This window comes from Carcharhinus amblyrhynchos, chromosome 28, assembly GCF_965287045.1.
Source record: "Carcharhinus amblyrhynchos chromosome 28, sCarAmb.v2.hapA, whole genome shotgun sequence".
Classification (NCBI taxonomy): domain Eukaryota; kingdom Metazoa; phylum Chordata; class Chondrichthyes; order Carcharhiniformes; family Carcharhinidae; genus Carcharhinus; species Carcharhinus amblyrhynchos.
The window spans coordinates 18,913,723-18,932,874 of NC_137351.1; the positions used below are offsets into that span (position 1 = coordinate 18,913,723).

The 19,152-nt window shown below is 42.0% G+C and overlaps 1 protein-coding gene across 5 annotated transcripts in view; it reads left to right on the plus strand.

The window, feature by feature from the left end:
- Nucleotides 1–19,152, plus strand: part of LOC145359568 (protein FAM227B-like) — a 210,687-nt gene that overhangs the window by 74,625 nt on the left and 116,910 nt on the right. The window contains exon 11 of one of the 5 annotated variants that reach the window (XM_080214239.1): nt 2,259–2,325. The exons of the other annotated variants lie outside the window; for them this stretch is intronic. Within the exon in view, the coding sequence (XP_080070365.1) occupies nt 2,259–2,275 (17 nt within the window). The 3' untranslated portion in view covers nt 2,276–2,325. Of the gene's footprint in view, nt 1–2,258; nt 2,326–19,152 lie in introns of those variants that run through there. 5 annotated transcript variants of the gene reach the window in all.

Consider the following 19,152-nt stretch of genomic DNA (forward strand, 5'->3'; position numbering starts at 1 on the left):
GATGCAGAGCATAGCCAGTTAATTTTCAATTGCAACATTTTCCTGCTGGAGCAGTGATTCTTGATCCAGGGATCAGAATGGAGTCAGATGACTGGGTGGAAGTCCCAACATTGCTCCTTCACTCCCATGCGGAGAATCTTGTGCAAATATTCCTCCTGACACTACAGAAATTGAAATGTAAGAGAAAGTTGGTACTATTTTTGTTGGTGAACTTCAGGGATTCCTTTTTAAGACCCCAGGTTAGGTCACTGAAGACCCAGAATAATTGGACGGAATGTGCATAGCATTAGTTATGTCCAATATCGGTTGGATTCCCATAAACCAGCATTCTGACCCCAATTTGCATATACAGGGCATCCACTGCCTGTTTCCAAATGGGCACCCTGCCCACCTGGAAGTCAGCAGCTCCAAGTTTGCCAGCTTACACACTTCCAGGGAGAGAGTGCACAAGAGATCACAATCTGAACCTCAGCCTTGTCTTCAATTCAACCAGCAATTAACTTTATATTGTTCAGATTGAAATATAAAGCACAACCCCTTCTCAACACAGCCCATGCTTCACCAAGTAATCTTGATTTATAGCCTGACCACTTATCTAACTGACTACATCTTCAACAAAGATGCTCAGTGAAAAATCAAACCAGAAGCTCTACATCAGAGACAGAGCAGGGTTTAACAAAGCATGTCATTCCATGCCTTATGGGTTTGACATTTGACTATTATGTGTGTGCCTGTTTCATTTTCACTAAAAGGCTGTGCATTTAAAAATCCTCCAAAACCTAAACTTTTTCATTGGGTTTCATTCCCTTTGATTTTTTATTTATTAAATGAAAGTTAAAATATCTTATGATATTCTGCCCTTCTTTCGTCTTACTTTTCCCAAGCATGAATTTCTAAGGTTTAAAGTTTAATTATTAGTGTCACAAGTAGGCTTATATTAACACTGCAATGAAGTTACTGTGAAAATCCCCTGGTCACCATACTCAGGCACTTGATCGGGTATGCTGAGGGAGAATTTAGCGTAGCCGATCCGCCTAACCAGCACATCTTTCTGGACTGTGGGAGGAAACCAAAGCACCTGGAGGAAACCCATCAGACATGGGGAGAATGTGCAGACGCCACACAGACAGTGACCCAAGATGGGAATTGAACCCAAGTCCCTTGGGCAGTGAGGCAGCAGTGCTAACCATTGTGCTGCCCTAATTGTCCCAAGGTTAATTTGGTTAGCCCCTGAAAATGGGCATGAGGATCACATTTCACAGTTAACCTGTGCTCTTTCAGTGTAATCAAGCAGCACACCAATTCCATGATGTCTGCTTATTATAATTATTTACGTATGCAGACAATGCTAATTGGGCTGCTTATTGCTGCAAGTATCAGCAGGGACCAGTTCCTTAGTAACTTGCACCAGGATTGCACCTCTTAAAGCAGAGATGCATTGTGGCTGGGGTAGGTGCTTGGAGTTGTTCAACAACTGAATATGACTTGAGAAAGAACGAAGGATGACTGGCCATGGGAAAGAGCAGGCATTTGGTTTGTGGATGCTGCCTTGGAGATCTTGGCAGAAGTGGTGGAAATGAAGAGAGACGGAGGACTCCAGACACACAATGAGATGGCAGTGGGAATGACAGCAGTGGAGGTCAATACCAGGAGTTTAATTTCAAGGAGCAGAAGTTTAATAGCTTTACACAAGTGGGTCAATGTCATTGAATGAATCTTTAGTACAATTTCCTACCAACTGTTCCAGTAGCCTCAGCTGCTGCTCAATTTAACATGCTCAAATCACTCAGCCTACCAACAATCCATAATTAATCAGCACGTACCATATGTACACTTCACCTCACCCTCACACATTCATCACTGTTGCATACCTCATACCCATACTCATGGTTTGCATAGACTGCTCCATCACCTAAATAGTTTGCATGGCATTCCCTGATACACTTCCCTCTCTCTTTCACAAGAAGATTGTGCACAGACAGAGGCAGCATGAGCAAACCAGACCAGCAGAGGCACGTGTACATTGTCTTACCCCAGTGGAGATGATCCTGGCTGTTACGGGAAAGGGCAGTGTTGAGGCTATAACCTTTTGTAGGATTGAATCCATTGAAAATGATGAAATCCTCATTCCTGTTTGTCCTTCTCGCATCCCATTCTCCACAAGCCTAACTCTCTCCTGACTTAAGAACTGCAGACATAGTGCTTACATTCTCTTCTCTATTCGCCTAGCTTGAATCCTTGTTCATTTTTCATTTCAGATACCTTAAATACCTAAGCAGTGGTGAAAGAACAGGAAGACAGTGATGATGAAGCCACAATGTCACTTGATTGCACACTCAGATATTGACACTATGCAAAACTTAGAGCTTAGCAAAAAGGCAGGATCTGCACAGAGTGACATACTGGGCACAAGAAGCAGGCAGGAGGCAAGAATAATAACACATGCTCGCCATTTGTTCAGGTTGCACATGAGCGTTGCTACAGAGGACTACCTGAAGACTTTGATGGACCAGACACACAGCAAAGAGTTGATGGATATACTTGGAAATGCTTGTTACATTGGAAAGCCTGCCAGAAAGTCTGTGTTCAATGTCAAAAACTATAGATGATCTCCACACCAAGTTGGTACAAGATTTTGCATAGAGCTTGCAGCCCATCCATTCCTGAATGGAAATGGTGGTCAATTATACCAACACAATTAGAGTCAAGTCCCCAGAAAGAGGGGGTGCACGAGGTGCAAAACATTGAAGACCATGCTGTTAACAGGGCTGGGCTCAACTCGCAGCTTTTGCCTTTAAGCGCCAACCAACTGCTCAGGCGGCCATATCCATAAGTAGCACTGAATGCAAGCCCTGACTCTGAAACCTAGCCATGGTCCCCAATTCAACGGAACTCCTGGACATGACATTGCACTTGTAGTTCTCCTGTGCCACCTCTGGTGTGATGCATTTAGGCACTGTGGAAGAATAAAGCCGTGAATTAGAATTGTCATGGTTAAAATGTTTGAAGTCATCATCATGAACTCAAAAAGTCATCAAGTCAATATGAGTGAGTGTTGTATGTGATGTAGCTTTCTTCAATTTAGTTCTATCACCGGGTAGCTGGGAGGCCTCCATCTCCAATGACCAACCTTGTGATATCCAGTCCCTTCTCTTCTGCAGCTGTCAATTGCAAAATGGCTGGAGATCCAGTTCCAAATACCTGCCTTTCCTTCACTTAGTATTCTCTCTTTTCTCCTGCAAGGAAGGAAAGATAAGGGCTATGAAGTGAGAATAGTAGTGTGTGTTGAGCAAATAGTTGGAGAGCATTTGTTGAGGGTGACTGCCAGGGAGAGGCATGACATTGCCTAAAGATAAGGGTGAATGTCAGTGGTGGATGGATAGAGAAGAATGGATGCATTTGCGAGATAAGCTATTTGCAGAAGTGATGTGCTGGAGTAGGTTCAAGGAAGAAGGATGAGGTATTGGCATGATCAGGGTCTAGCTGAATGTGACCCTGCATTTAGCTTTCCTGTTTAGGTCATTAAACCACTTTCCGACATTGAATTCAGGAGGGTGGCACCACACTTCTGATACTGCCCACTTCAGCTACCTCCAACCATGCCTTTTTGATTTCATTCCTAGGCTTTTTCTCTTATCAGTAGAAAGCATTGTAAAGCCTCGCAGGGACACACTCACCCAGTATCACAACCAGAAAGGCACCACTAAAGTGAACACAAGCACTTCGTTCTATCACTTCCTTGTGTTCCTTTGCCATCTCCAAATTCCAATAAATTTCACATGTGCAGTGTCCCTTTAAATAATTAAGTAATTAGCCACAGTTCACAAAGGGTCATGGGCATTTCACTCAATAGAGAGAGAGACAATTGGTTATGTACGGCTTGAGAGGCATATTGTTCTTTAAGTACGAAGTTTGAAATGGACTTATGCATGGTCGTCATCCCCATTGCACGATCTAATTGTCGGGAAACCCGGAAATACAGTACAGTGTCTCAAATTCAGCTGTCCAAAAAATTGACATTTTAGCATATGGCATACATCAATTTTAATTGAGTAAAATAAATAAAATTTGCCTGGACCATTTGGCTAATGCAGTGGCTGTGATTAAAAAAACATTGACAGTCATGCTGTGCTTACTTCCGATCTCTCTACCACTCCTTGCAACAAAATCCAGGCCTTTATTTCCAGAAGGTTCTAAGATTTCTCATTGGCACCTGCTCTAAACATTTTTTCAATGCTGACCATGTTGAACTTACAGCCCACTGTGACAGGATTCACTAGAACAATTCACTAAGAGTTCTTCGAAAGCACCTCCCAACCCTACCACTTTGGCATCTGGAAGAACACGAGGTACATGGGAAAGTCCCTTCCAAGTCTCTCCCCAAGACATAAATCACTCCAACATTGTTCTTTCATTGTTGCAGAGTCTAAATCATTGAACATTTTTACCTAACAACTGTGTGAGTACTTTCACCACAATAGGCTGCGCCAATTTACAAAAGAAGACTTAATACCCACTTCTTGAGGCAAGTAGGGACAGACACTAGAGGCAGAAATTTCAGGCCATTCACACCAGCGGGATTTTCTGTTCCTGTTTCATTTAGCGGAAATTTGGCTGTGATGCCAAATTCTCCAACCTCACTTGTAGCGGCAATGGGGAGTGAAAAGCTGGAAAATTCCAGCCTAGATGTTGGCTTAGCTCACAATACCCCTATCCACAGAATGAATAAAAGCAAAAATGTTCAATCAGCAGACAGGTGAAGACCCTCTGGTCCATTCAACCTGAAACACAATTGTTTTATCACAATAGATACACACTCCACCCCACCTGAAGCCATGTGACTTCCTGGTGGAGGCAATAAACACCCAGATTAATTTGGGGCAACAAAAGTTTGGAAAACTGTGTAACTTTACTACCTAATGAACAAATGCACAATTAGGTACTTCATTTATCAGCTGCGGGAGTACCGATGAAATTCATCTGTTCTAGTGTAACTCTGGATCTGAACCCATGACCATCTGATTAGAAAAATGTCAGTGTTCGTACTGGCAAGTGCATCTCCTGTTTCATTATACTATAAACGTGGTATTCCCCCAGCACTCTGACATGGTATGTAGACATATTAATACCATATGGCTCATCTTGTTTCATGCCACTTCAGTAGTAGCTTTGTAACTCATTAATATTTTTTTGTTGAAAAGCTGTAAAACCCCAAAACTATATATTTAGCATTTTCAGGTCACAAGTATTTCACTTTGTGCGATAATAGAAGTAACATATTGCAGGCCGTGCAGCCAGCTGCAGCAAGACTGAATCGTAAGATTTCGTGCTAAGAAAAGCTTAGCGTGACTTGGCGCTGTGGCAAAATGCTCATTCGGACAATATTTATATCAGGTAACTTGAAAGTTCATGCTCCTGTGTTTGGCTTTATCTCTGGTGCTTTATTTTGATCCAGATGTGAGCTGCATCATCTAGTACAAGATTTAATTTCACCAATAATTCCATCTGGTGGGTACCTTGCCAACAGTTCTGCTACATATTTGCATTTGATAGGTGTACCATTACTCTAAGGCTTTATCATGGATTTCTATTTAAAGGAAATTTACTGTGCAAATTAAACCTATGTTAGGCTTCTATAGTTTTGAAAAATTGCACATTCAGCCTAACAAAATAACATATGACCCAGTTTAAAGGATTGGAAATTCCACACCTGAGAGAAAGGGGATGAATTAATCCTTTATGTGTATGTTTAATTTTCATTAAAATGATCATATTTCATCGTGGGAGTAATCGAAGCTCACCCAGCTATTTCAAATAGATTCTAAATGAATCGAGGAATTTTACAAAATTCAAATGTAGTGTTTAATTAAGGCTCCACCAGATACTTATGGTATTATAACCTATAAAGTGATTCTCACTAAGTCCTCATAAATCCTGATGTCTGCAGAAGTACTGTGCTAGCAGATTCAGTTGGTATAAACCCAATAATTTTATTTAAATGCTCCATTTGAAAATTAATTCCCAACAGTTCAGTGAATTAGATGATGCATTAGACAAAGTAACTGTAGCATTTACACATTTCTGCACTGTGTCGGCAGAAGATTTTAATGACCAGAATGGGTATCATTGAGGAATCAGTTGGACAATTGTACAAGGAAGTCTTCCCCCCCTGCACATCGCATCTAGTTTTTGTAAAAGTGAAAAGACAGTACCACTATCCTATACTTCTTCATGCCAAATCTGAATGTCATGAAATTTAATATTGTGCAAGGCAATTAATATGGAAATAATTATGATGAGAAGGTTCATGTTACTTGATAAAATCAATGCTCATGAGCAATAAAAGCTCCTATCAGCAACTGGAGTGGGCAAGATGCTGTCATTAGAAGGTTAATGGCACAATGTTACTGGCTGTTCGTTGCAGCCAGGACGGAGAATTTGGCGCTCAGCCAAATCTCCGTTCACTGCAGCAGGACCATAAAATCCCGCCAGCATGAATGGAGGTAAGATTCCAGCCTATGTTTTTATAAAATTGTTACTCCATTCTTAAAGCTACAAAGCCAATGCATAGGGTGGACAGGGAAAGCCTTTAATCCATTTTCTTGTTTGCTCCAAAAAGCAACTCAAATTCAAATTGAAACAAATTCATGGTCCCCACGAAAGAGACCAACAAAATCCAAGCTGACAAGAAAAGGCATTGCATGTGATCTTGGGCTTGATCTAATACTTGATTTTGTTTTTTCGTACAGTTCCGGTTGCCACATTATAGGAACAATGTGGAAGCTTGGAAAGGGTGCAGAGGAGATTTACCAGGATGTTGCCTGGTAGGTGGGAAGGTCTTATAAGTAAAGGCTGAGGGACTTGAGGCTGTTTTTGTTAGAAGGTTAGGAGGTGGCTTAATAGAGGCATATAAGATGATCAGAGGATTGGATAGGGTGGACAGTGTGTTTGGCTTTATCTCTGGTGCTTTATTTTGATCCAGATGTGAGCTGCATCATCTAGTACAAGATTTAATTTCACCAATAATTCCATCTGGTGGGTACCTTGCCAACAGTTCTGCTACATATTTGCATTTGATAGATGTACCATTACTCAATGACTTTATCATGGATTTCTATTTAAAGGAAATTTACTGTGCAAATTAAACCTATGTCAGGCTTCTATAGATTTGACAAAGGATGGAGATGGCTAGCGCAATGGCTAGCTTTAAATTGAAGGGTGATAGATATAGGACAGATGTCAGACGTAGGTTCTTTACTCAGAGAGTAGTAAGAGTGTGGAATGCCCTGCCTGCAACAGTATTGGATTTGCCAATATTAAGGGCATTTAATTGTCACTGGATAAACATATGGATGATATTGGAATAGTGTAGGTTAGATAGGTTTAAATTGGTTTCACAAGGCGGTGCAAAATCGAGGGCTGAAGGGCCTGTGCAGCGCTGTAATGTTCTATTGACCTCAATCAGAATACAATTGGTTGCATAAAGTGAGGAAAGCAAGCAGCGGTACAACAGCTGATTTATATTAACTGCTGATCAGGTATGTTGGCCTCTAAAGCACGCTATCTTGAGGAAAGAACCATCCCCAATTGGCACATACATAAGAAAGGGCTAGATTAAATATAATCTTCCATGCTGGCTCATGATACTATCTGAATCACAGCTAAAGATATGTTATTCTTGTCCACAAAAAAAGGAACTGTTTTTAAAGTAGATAAAGTTCTCCATGTCATATATCCTAGAAATTGAATGGGCAACAACAGACACTAGAGCCGGGATTCTCTGACCTCCCTGTGGTGTTTTTCTTAGAGACGGGTGGTAGCACGCCAGTGGCTGGTGGCAGGATCTTCTTGTCCAACTGTTGTCAATGGGATTTCCCATTGGTTCCATCACACGCCATCAGAAGCATGTGGTAGGGGTGCACCAGTGATGGAACCAGAAGATCCTGCAGGCATGAAGAGCCAGAAGATCATGCCAATTTCCACAAGGGAACCATAGAACAATTTTATATTTTATCAGTAGCAAAGGATAATTCCAATACAACATGTAGCCTTTCAGCCTAGTGTCTGTGTGCAGATTTACAAAATAACTCCCAGATATGGACTTACTTGGAACGTTGGCTATCGCGACTGTTTACCAGAAATAATCTTGGAAGCTGTTTCGCCCTTACTAAAAACATTTGCTTCATGCAAGAGCCTAATAAACCTGTGTTGCAATATTTCAATACATTGGCTTTTAAAGTATGTTATGGGGTACTAACACATTAATCCAGGTTCCAAATTGTTCTAAAAGTACAATCCAGGATTTGATACTAAACATTTAATTCTGTCTGATAAGATTTACATCAAGTAGCATTCCTCCATACTTGTTCAAAAAGCTGTTATTTTTATTCTTTTTATGTTATAATATTGGTGAACCATTATGTTCAATGCAAGAAACTATGTAAATAAACATGTAGAATTGACAATCAAGAACTTGCCCTGTGCATGCTCTTGTAATGTGTGGAGCTGCATAATTTGGCATTCAGACAAGAACAATTTCCAAATTGCCCACCGTAAGATCATTAAAATTAGGAACAGGAGAAGGCTATTCAGCCTATCTGTTGTGTAATTCGATAAGATCATGGCTGACCTAATTGTGGCCTTAGCTCCACTTTTCTGCCTGTCAGCGATCACCCTTAACTCCATTGTCAATCAAAAATCTGACAAACTTAGTCTTGAATATACTCTGTGATCCAATATTCACTGCCCTCTGTAATAGATAATTCCATAGTGCAACGATTCTCTTTGGGAAGAAATTTGTCCTCACTTTTGTCTTAAATGGGAGGCTCCTTATTTTGTTTTACATTAACTCACAAGAGGAGACAACCTCCCAGGGTCTACCCTGTCAAATCCCCTCAGAACCTTATGTTTCAAAATGATCATCTCTCATTCTTCTAAATTCCAATGAATGTAGACCCAACCTGCTCAACCTTTCCTCTTAAGACAACGCCTTCACCCTGGAATCAGCCTAGTGACTCTTCCCTGAATTGCTTCCAATACAAGTACATCATTCCTTAAATAAGGAGACAAAACTACACACAGTATTCCAGGGAAGTCCCACCAATACAAGATAATTGAAAGTGAGATGTGGCTACTTTTCCATGATGTACCATTATGTGATCTCCTTGGGGTAGAAAAACTCTATTAGATAGATTATAAACAAATTCCAGGCAAAATCTTGAGCCCACACTTGCAGTCTGCAGTTTCCCGCCAGACTCAAGATCTCCCGGTCTACCTTAAGGTAAATGAAGTCCCCAACTATCACAACTCTATTTGTCCTTCAGGTTTCCATAAACTGCCAACAAATATTCTATTCCACTTCCTCCCCACTGTTTGAAGGTCTGTATTAAATACCAAACAAGGTCACCATTCCCTTTCTGTTTCTCGTCAATGACCATTTCCATTATTAATTTCCCTGACTTACTTTCTAATAGAACCAGTACTCACTTTGTTAATATTTTTAAAAGACCTATCAAAACTTTTATTCTAGCCTTCTCTCATACTTCTAATTTTCATGTCCTTATCAATCTTTTGGTCATTCTTTGCTGTTTTTTATATTCTGTCCAATCTTTTGACCTGCCACCAATCTTTGCACAACTGTATGTTTTTTCCTTAAGTTTGATACAATCTTTAACTTTTTTAGTTAACCATGGATGGTGAGTCCTCCCACTGGAATTTTTCTTTCCTGTTGAAATGTGTCTGTTGTGTGTATTCTGAAATGTCCCCTTAAATACCTTCTACTGATCTCTATTGGCCTGTCATCCCTTAACCTAATTTGCTAGTTTACTTCAGCTAGCTCTAATTTCATGCCCTCATAATAGTCCTTTATTATGTTTCGAATATGAGTCTTGGACCCACTTCTCTCCCTAAAACCAAATGTAAAATTCAATCACATTATGATTGCTGTTACCTAGGAACACCTTCATTGAGATCATCAATTAATCCTATCTTGTGCAAAACTAGGTATAGTGTAGACTGCTATTTGTTTAACTCCAGAACATACTGTTCTAAAAAACTACCCCATAAACATTCCAGGAACTTTTCATCTATGTTACCTTTGCCTGTCTGATTTTTCTAGTCTAATGTACATTATAATCGTATCTTTTTGACAAGCTCTCATTATATCTTCCTTAATACTCTGTCCTACTGTGTGTTTACTGTTAGAGGGCCTGTCCAACACTTGCCCAAATGGCTTTCTGCCTTTATAATTTCTACCCAAATGGCTTCTGCATCCCGGTTTCCTGAACATACATAATCTTGCTCTAATGTGCTAATGCCATCATTAATTAACTGGCCCATCCATCCATCTTTTATTGCTCCCTGTCATTCCTACATGTTATTTACTCTTCAATATTCAATTCCCTGCAGTCATGTCTCTGTAATGGCTATTAGGTCATACATTTTTTTTCTATTTGTGCTATCAGTTCATCTGTTTTGCTTTTAAGTGCATTCAGATACAAAGCCTTTCGCTTAGTTTTTTTATTATTTTTGTAGCCTTGATTGTTGATTCACTCTTAAGTTTGTACACTCTGTTCCTTCCTGTCACATTCTGTTTATCATTTTCCTTATTAATACTTTTCTCTCTTGCCTTGTTTGTATTCTTTGATCTACCACATCTCCCCAGATTTGATCCCTTGCCCACAGTATTTAATTTAAAATCCTCTTTACTTCCCTAGCAATGTAGCTCACGAGAAAAATGCAGGGGAAGATTAAACAGAAAAAGATAACTTATGATAATCACAAAAGACTCAACACTGCAGGTAGCCTAAAGGCGTATTTAAAAGTCCAAAAAGTGAAAAAAAGAAGAAAGAGAAGGCATGAAAAATATTAGCAAGCAAAATTAAGGAAAACTAAAAATGTTTTACCAGTATATAAAGAGCAAAAGGATAGTTAAGGAAAAAGTGGGATCTATCACAGATGAAGAAGGGAACTTGTGTGAAGTTGCAGAGGATATGGGAAGAGTTTTAAATTTTGTTTTGCCTCCGTACCCACAAAGGAAAGGAATGATGTAGATGTAGTAATCCAAGAGGAGGGCCAGAATTGTCCCATCCTGCCTGCCACTGGAATTCTAGTGGGCGGGGTGGGGGGTTGGTGGGGAGTTGTGAATCATGTAAAGGTCCATTGGAGTTTGGTGGGAATCTCCAGTTTATAGGCAAGTGCGACTGGAGAATCCCGCCCAAGCAGTGTGAAATATTGGATAAAATAAATCGTAATGAGAGAGGAAATTTTAGAAGCATTCCTTTGAATCCTTGAAAATGGACAAGTCGCCAGGGCCAGATGGATTGTTCCCTAGGATGTTGAAGGAAGTTAAGGAGGAAATAGCATATGCTATGAGGATTAATTTCCTATCTTCACTAGACACAGGGGAGGTGCCATAGGACTGGAGGAATGCAAATGTGGTTTAGTTGTTTAAAAAGAGTACAAAGGAAATGCCAAACAATTATAGGCCAGTTAGTCTTACTTCAATGATGGGAATATTGTTAGAATCAATCCTGAGAGATTGGATAAACTTAGAAAGGCGTGGGTTAGTCAGAGAAAGCGTGGCTTTGTTAAAGGAAGGTCACATTTCATAAATTTAAGAACATAAGAACATAAGAAATAGGAGCAGGAGTAGGCCAACTAGCCCTTCGAGCCTGCCCTGCCATTCAGTAAGATCATGGCTGATCTGTCGTGGCTCAGTTCCACATTCCTGCTCTCTCCCCATAACCCTTAATCCCCTCTCTTATCAAAAACCCATCAACCCGCGTCTTAAAAATATTTAGCGAGGTAGCCTCCACCACTTCAACGGGCAGAGAATTCCAGAGATTCACCACCCTTTGAGTGAAGAAGTTCCTCCTCAACTCCGTTCTAAACCGCCCCCCCCCCCTTTATCTTGAGGCTGTGTCCCCTAGTCCTACTATCCTTTCTGAGTGGGAAGAGTCTCTCCACCTCTATCCTATCCATCCCATTCATCATCTTATACGTCTCAATGAGATCTCCCCTCATTCTTCTAAACTCTAACGAGTACAAGCCTAATTTATTCAGCCTCTCCTCATAGCTCAACCCCCTCAACTCTGGCATCAGCCTAGTAAACCTCCTCTGCACTCCCTCCAAGGCCAAAATATCCTTGCATAAGTACGGCGCCCAAAACTGCACACAGTACTCCAGCTGCGGCCTCACCAATGCCCTATACAGCCGCAGCAAGACCTCCCTACTTTTATATTCAATCCCCCTCGCGATGAAGGCCAGCATCCCATTCGCCTTCCTGACCACCTGATGCACCTGCAGGCTGGGTTTTTGCAACTCATGCACAAGGACCCCGAGGTCCCTCTGCACCGTCGCCTGCTGCAGTTTTTCTCCACGTAAGTAATAATCCTTCCTACCATTATTCCTACCAAAGTGGACCACCTCGCACTTGCCAACATTAAATTCCATTTGCCATTTCCTGGCCCATTCGCCCAGCCTATCTAGATTGATTGAATTCTTTGAGGAAGTGACAAGGAAGATGGATGAGGGTAGTGCAGACAATGTTGTCAACATGGATTTTAGTAAGATATTTGACAAGGTTCCACATTGGCAGACTGTTTAAAACCATTAAAGCACATGGGATACATGGTAATGTGGCAAATTGTATCCAAAGGTGGCTTCGTAACAGAAAACAAAGGGTAATGATCAATGGTGTTGCCCTTGCAAGTGGAAAGCTGTTCAAGTAGTGTTCCGCAGGGCTTGATGTTGAGACTCCTGTGGTTTGTTTTATATATTAACAATTTGCACTTGAATGTAGGGGGCATGATTGGGGAATTTGCAGATGACACAAAAATTGACCATGTGAATAGTGTAGGGGATAGCTGTAAACTCCAAAATGATATAAATGGGTTGCTGGCCTAGCAGGAAAGAGACAGATGAAAACCAATTCTGATAAGTGTTAGGTAATGCATTTAAAGAGTTAAACGTTAAAAGGAAATATACAATAAACAAGATTATACTGAGAGGGGTGGATGAAGTGATCTTGGCGTTCAAACGCACAGGTACGTAAAGGTAGCATCACAGGTAGATAAGGTTATAAAGCAGGCATATGGATCGCTCTCCTTCATTGGCACTGTAATAGAATACAAAAGTAGGGATGTAATGATGGAACTGTAAAAGACCCTAGTGAGGCCACAACTGAAGTATTGTATGCAATTCTGGTCACCACATGACTGGAAGGAAATAATTGCTCTGGAGAGGATAGAGAGAAGATTTACTCAAATCTTGCCAGGGCTCGAGAATTGTAGCTACATACAGAGGTTGGGGTTGTTTTCCTTGGAACAGAGAGGCTGAGGGGTGACAAGATTGAGGTATACAAAATTGTGAGGGGTAGAGATCGAGTAGACAGGAGGAACTTGTTTCCCTCAGTAGACATTTCAAAAACCACGGATCGTAGATTTAAGCTAAGTGGCAGAAGGATTAGAGGGTACATGAGACAAAACCACGCAGAGGGTGGTGAGTGTCCGGAATTCGCTGCCTGAGTTGGAAGTGGAGGCGAAGACTCAAAACTCTTTTGAAAAGTACCTGGATCTGTACCTTAAGTGCTGTAAACTGCAGGGCTATAGACTGCATGCAGAACGATGGGAATAGAAGGGGCACCTAGGTGTCTTTGGGTTAGCGTGGACAAGATGGGCTGAATGGCACCATTCTGTACTGTATCAGTTTGTTAGTTTTATGGTGCTAACATTAACTCCAGCATGATTCAAGTGAAGACCACCCACACTATAACCCCCAGTTTCACTAGTACTAGTGCCAGTGCCCATGAACCAGAATCCACTTTTTCCATACCAGTTTTTGAGCCACAAATTAATTTCTCTAATCTTCTTTTCCCTATGCTAATTTGGACGTGGCTCAGATAATGTACCAGAGATCATTACCTCTGAGGTTCTGCTTCTTACTGTGGTGCCTAGCGTCACATACTGAGAATGTAGAACCTCCTTCATTGTCCTGCCTTTGTTGTTGGTATCTAGATGGACCACGATGACTAGATCCTCCCCCTCCCACTATAAGTTCCTCCCTAAGTTTGAGCAGATGTTCTAATCTTGGAGCCAGACAGTAACACAACCATCTGTATGCTCACTCTTGGCTGCAAAGAACTGTGTCAATCCCCCTTGGTAAACTGTCCCCTACTACTTTTTGTTCCCCCTCCACTTGAATGGCTTCTTGTACCAAAGTGCTATGGTCAATTAGTTGAACCAGCCTACCACTCTCATGCAAACAAGCTGAAAGGACCTCAGACCTGTTAAGACAATGGCAGAGACCGAGGGCCCAATCTTACTATTGCAAAATAGGCACAAAAACGAGGTAAAGTCAGGCGTGAGGCCATTAATGCAATCCGCGACTGCGTCCACGCAAATGGCCACTTTACCGAGGCCCGGTAATGACCACGATCCAATTCACACCCGAAATGGGCGCAATGGTAATTTAAATATATTTGCATGCATTTCATCAGCACTTCTTCCTTTACCATCACATTTGCGCGTCCAGATTCGGTGCAAAGCAGACATGCTCGGCAAAAAGTCTGTTTTGGTTGCTCCAGCTACTGAAGAGCTAAGTTCAGTGCTTCCAACAGCTCTCTGACTCAGATCGGTGGTGGTGCGGGGATGCGGGGCTAGATCATTCTCTGGTGAATGGGGTGAGGGAGGAGAAAGGCCCGATTGTTGTCTGGTGGGGGGCAGGAGGAGGTGGGTCAGATGTATCTCTGGTGGTAGTGGGGGGTGGGGGGGGAGCGAGGGAAGCAGGCCAGATCAATCTCTGATAAGGGGGTGGGAAGGGAAGACGATGTACCTCTGGTGAGGGGGAGGAATCAGAGGCCAGATCATTCTCAGGGGGTGATGGGGGAGGGAGGCCAGATTGTTCTCTAGTTTCGGGGGGGAGGAGGGAGACGGGATCTCTACTTAGAGGGGGAGGCCCGAACGTTCACTGGTGGTTGGGGGAGGCCAAATGAGTCTCTGGGGGGTGGCAGGGGTGTCCGTTGCCATTTTGCGTGCGATCGATATGGGGGAAGGGGGCAGGAATCACGATCGGTCTGGGTAGCGGGGAGGGCTGGGTGGATAAGGGGGACAGTTATGTTGTAGGGGTGGGGTGATATCTGTGGGGAACATCGTTCCCAGGCCGCTTTATCTGCTTTTTGCGGCCTGGGAGCGATATGACAGGGGCACACTTTTTCAAATTTTTTTCTAACTGCACATGCGCAATTTAGAGCTCCAATCATTTCAGGCACGATAAGCCCCTCCCATAGAGCGATTCAGACTTGTGATTTTTTTTTCAAGCTAAGCATGTATGGGGGCGCCTGAAAGCAGATATCCAAGTCAGATCTGAATTGCGCCCAGATTCAGCACTTAGAATGAAAATGGCAAAATCGGGCCCTGAGACTCCATATTTCTACCCTCTGGCCCCTTTAGCTGCCTCACTTACAGTCATACCTTCCTGTCCCTGACCGCTGACCAAATCAGAAGACCGTATGCTAAGAGGTGTGACCACCTCCTGGTACAAAGTGTCTTGGTAACTTACCCCTTCCTGATGTGTCGCAGTGTCTGCAGCTCAGCCTTCAGCTCAATGACACTGAGCTGAAACTCCTCTAGCTACAAACATTTACTGCAGACCTATTTGCCCTAGATCACAGTGGAATCCAGGAAGTCCAGAATGCAGTTCTATTTGCAGATGGACATAATATTTTGTACATAAGCAAATCACAAGGGTGATTACACTAAATTAGGACTCATGGGATTAAGGGTCGTATATAGGAATGGACCAAGGTTTGGTTACTACGTAGAAACTAAGAGTAGGAATAAATGGATCATTTTCTGGTTGGCAGGTGATAATTATTAGGCACCATAAGAATTTCTGCTTTGGCCTCAGCTATTTACATTCTTTATCAATGACTTATATGAGGAGACCAATTTCTGACAATAAAATACTTGGTGTGAAAGTTGTAAAGAAGGTGCAATGAGGCGGCAAAAGAATATAGAAAGATTAAGTCAGTGGGCAGAACTGTGACAAATGGAATAAAATGTGTGGAACTGTGAATTTATCTATTTTGGAAGGAGAAAAAGGAAAGCAGATTTTTTTAAACTGATGAGTGACTAGGAAATGTTGGTTTTCTGAGAGACCCTGTGTGTCCTTGTACAATGAATCACTGAAAATCAACATGCAGGTAGAGTAAGCCATTAGTAAAGCATATGTTGGGGAGAATGTTCCCATCCCGCCCACCACTATGCAGAGATCCATTGATCTCGAGCAGGATTTTCCAGTTCTAGGACGAGCATGGCTGGAAAATCCTGCCTGTTATGTTAGCCCTTATTATACAGTGGAAAAATCTTACCACAATTATATAGTGCCTTGGTGAGAGCAAACCTGGAATACTGCGCATAATTTTGATCTCCATAGCGAAGGAAGGATATACTTGCCTTGGGTAGAAAGTAATGAAGGTGAACTGGCTGGATTTCTGGGATGAGGGAATTGTCCAAGGGAGGAAGTTGCATAGCCAAAACTTATATTTCTCAGAATTTAGAAGAATAAGAGGTGATCTCAGTGAAGCATAAAATTCAAAAGGGGCTCGATAGGGTAGATGCTCTGGCTGCAGAGTCTAGAACTGGGGTCACAGTTGGCTATTTAGAACTGAAATGAGAGTTTTCCTCCAAGAATCATAAATCTTTGGAATTCAGTACCCCAGAGGGTTGGCAATGCTCAGTTATAGTCAAGATCACGGTCAATAAAAGTTTTTAAAATTTATTTTGAAGGTTTTTAGAGGTTTCGAATAGGAAATTAAGGAATATGGGGATCGTGCAGAAACGTGGCATTAAGGTAGATGATCAGCCACAGTTATATTGAATGATAGAATAGTCTAACTGAGTCAAATGGCTTATTCCTGTTCTTATTTCTTTTGTTATGTTCTTAGTTCTTAATAAGCTGTCTGCACCTAGTAACAGACTATAGTTGACGTAGAGTTCCTTCCAATCATTTCCCTAATGAATTCTGAAATGCTTCTAGACAACAGATGTTCATGTACATATTTTTAATCCTGCTGGAACATATTAGCAACTGGGGACAAGATTGGGATGAATTGTCTGCAGCCTGGCACTGGTAACGGTTGAAGTTTCCCCGTCGTAGCAATAATCGCTTAGGGCAGCAACCTAGTACTTATTGGGAAATCCTGGGGATATTTTTTAATCAGAAAAGGAAATAATGGGACTTTGCTCACTATGTTGATATTGCATGTCAGGGACAGCTCAAGGAAATGTGACATTATAGTTATTTGAGCTAGTTGTGTAGTGAGAGGCATTCCTTACGCTGGAGCAGCATTGTTCTAAGCTGCAAACACTTTACTTGAAAGGGAGCCATCAGTCACATTCATAAAAGTTCATGAACTGTATTTTTGGCAGCAGTTTTAGGTGGCAGGAGGAGTTTCTGAAGCTTAGCATGGAACCAAGAGTTCCTGACTTTGGCAGTCCCAATTAATTAATCATTGATCTTTTCTTTGTGAATTTAATTAGACAGAAGTAGAACTTGTTTCTCATGCTGTTTCTGAGGTTGGTAACAATGATGCTGAGAATTTTTATAAATGGTAAGAGCATTTGAGGCTGGACTCTTTGGTTATATATGGCTCAATTTTGGTTTAGGATCGAAAGTGGGAGAGTTCTTAGTTCTGCAGGATCCCCATCTACTTTTTATCTGCCTGACTTTTCACCACTAGGCAGCATCCAGTGCCCTCCCCCATGGTGAGTTTTGTGGTGGGGAAGCATTAATTGGCGTGAGATTGGCAGGTGGGGTGTCCACCACATTCCCTCCTCCATTCTGATCAAGTCTGTGACTGAAAGGCCAATGGATGACCTTCTGGCTCTGCGCCAATTACAAAGGCAATTAATGGCCACTTAAGCATCTCATCTCACAGCTGCTTTAAGCCAGAGGCAGGTGGGGGGCATGCCATATGGGGAGCAAGATGAGCAAACCTTGTATGTTTGCTTGTACACAGTAAAAAGTCTGACAACACCAGGTTTTAGTCCAACCTATTTATTTGATAATATACTCACAAGCTTTCGAGGGACACCCTCTTCGTCGAAGAGGGTGTCCCTCGAAAGCTTGTGAGTATAGTATCAAATAAATAGGTTGGACTAAAACCTGGTGTTGTCAGACTTTTTACTGTGTTTACGCCAGTCCAACGCCGGCATACCCACATCATGTTTGCTTGTAAGCAGGGGACCCACTCAAAGGCACTTACTGCCTGATTTGTAATTGAAGATCCTATAAGGAAGGGGGCACGTGCTGAGACTCATCCCCCCTGCCCCCCATCTTTGTTGCAAACTGCCCCAATGAGCTCCCTCCCATCATCACCCACCACACCACTATCTCAATTCCACCCAAACTTCATCAAATCTCCAATAGACAGGCATCCAATGTTTTACCGAAAAGATGGAACTGGATTTAAAGAACTCAAAAGCTACAGTGGAAGACTTTAGAGAAAAATATTTCTTAAATAAGTTTTTATTTCATTGAATGGAAACAAAAATTGCTCGCATAGTTAGGTCAGTCAGCATCTACAAAGAGAAACTATGGCCAGAATTCTCCAGCTGTCCAGACAAGCTTTCAGAGACTCCCCGTCTATCTGGCCACAGTTGTGGCCACAAGTAGCTCTGTGGAGGGATAGCCCCTCGTGAACATAGTCCAACACTTACGGTCATTTTTATTTTAAAAGTTTCAAAAGTTACTAAGAGTCTGTGTTATTTGGATGGCAAGTGCACAATCTGAACACTAGTGAATTGAAGGAAAATCATTGCAGGATGACAATGTGGGGTTGGAACCCCTGGAATAGTCAGCATGGATTTGTCAAGGGCAGGTCGTGCCTTACAAGCCTAGTTGAGTTCTTCGATAATGTGACTGAACACATTGACGAAGGAAGTGCCGTGGACGTAGTGTACATGGACTTCAGCAAGGCGTTTGATAAGGTCCCCCATGCAAGACTTCTTGAGAAGGTGAGAGGGCATGGGATCCAAGGGCCTTTGGCCTTGTGGATCCAGAACTGGCTTGCCTGCAGAAGGCAGAGAGTGGTTGTGGATGGGGCTTTTTCTGAATGGAGGTCAGTCACCAGCGGAGTGCCTCAAGGATCTG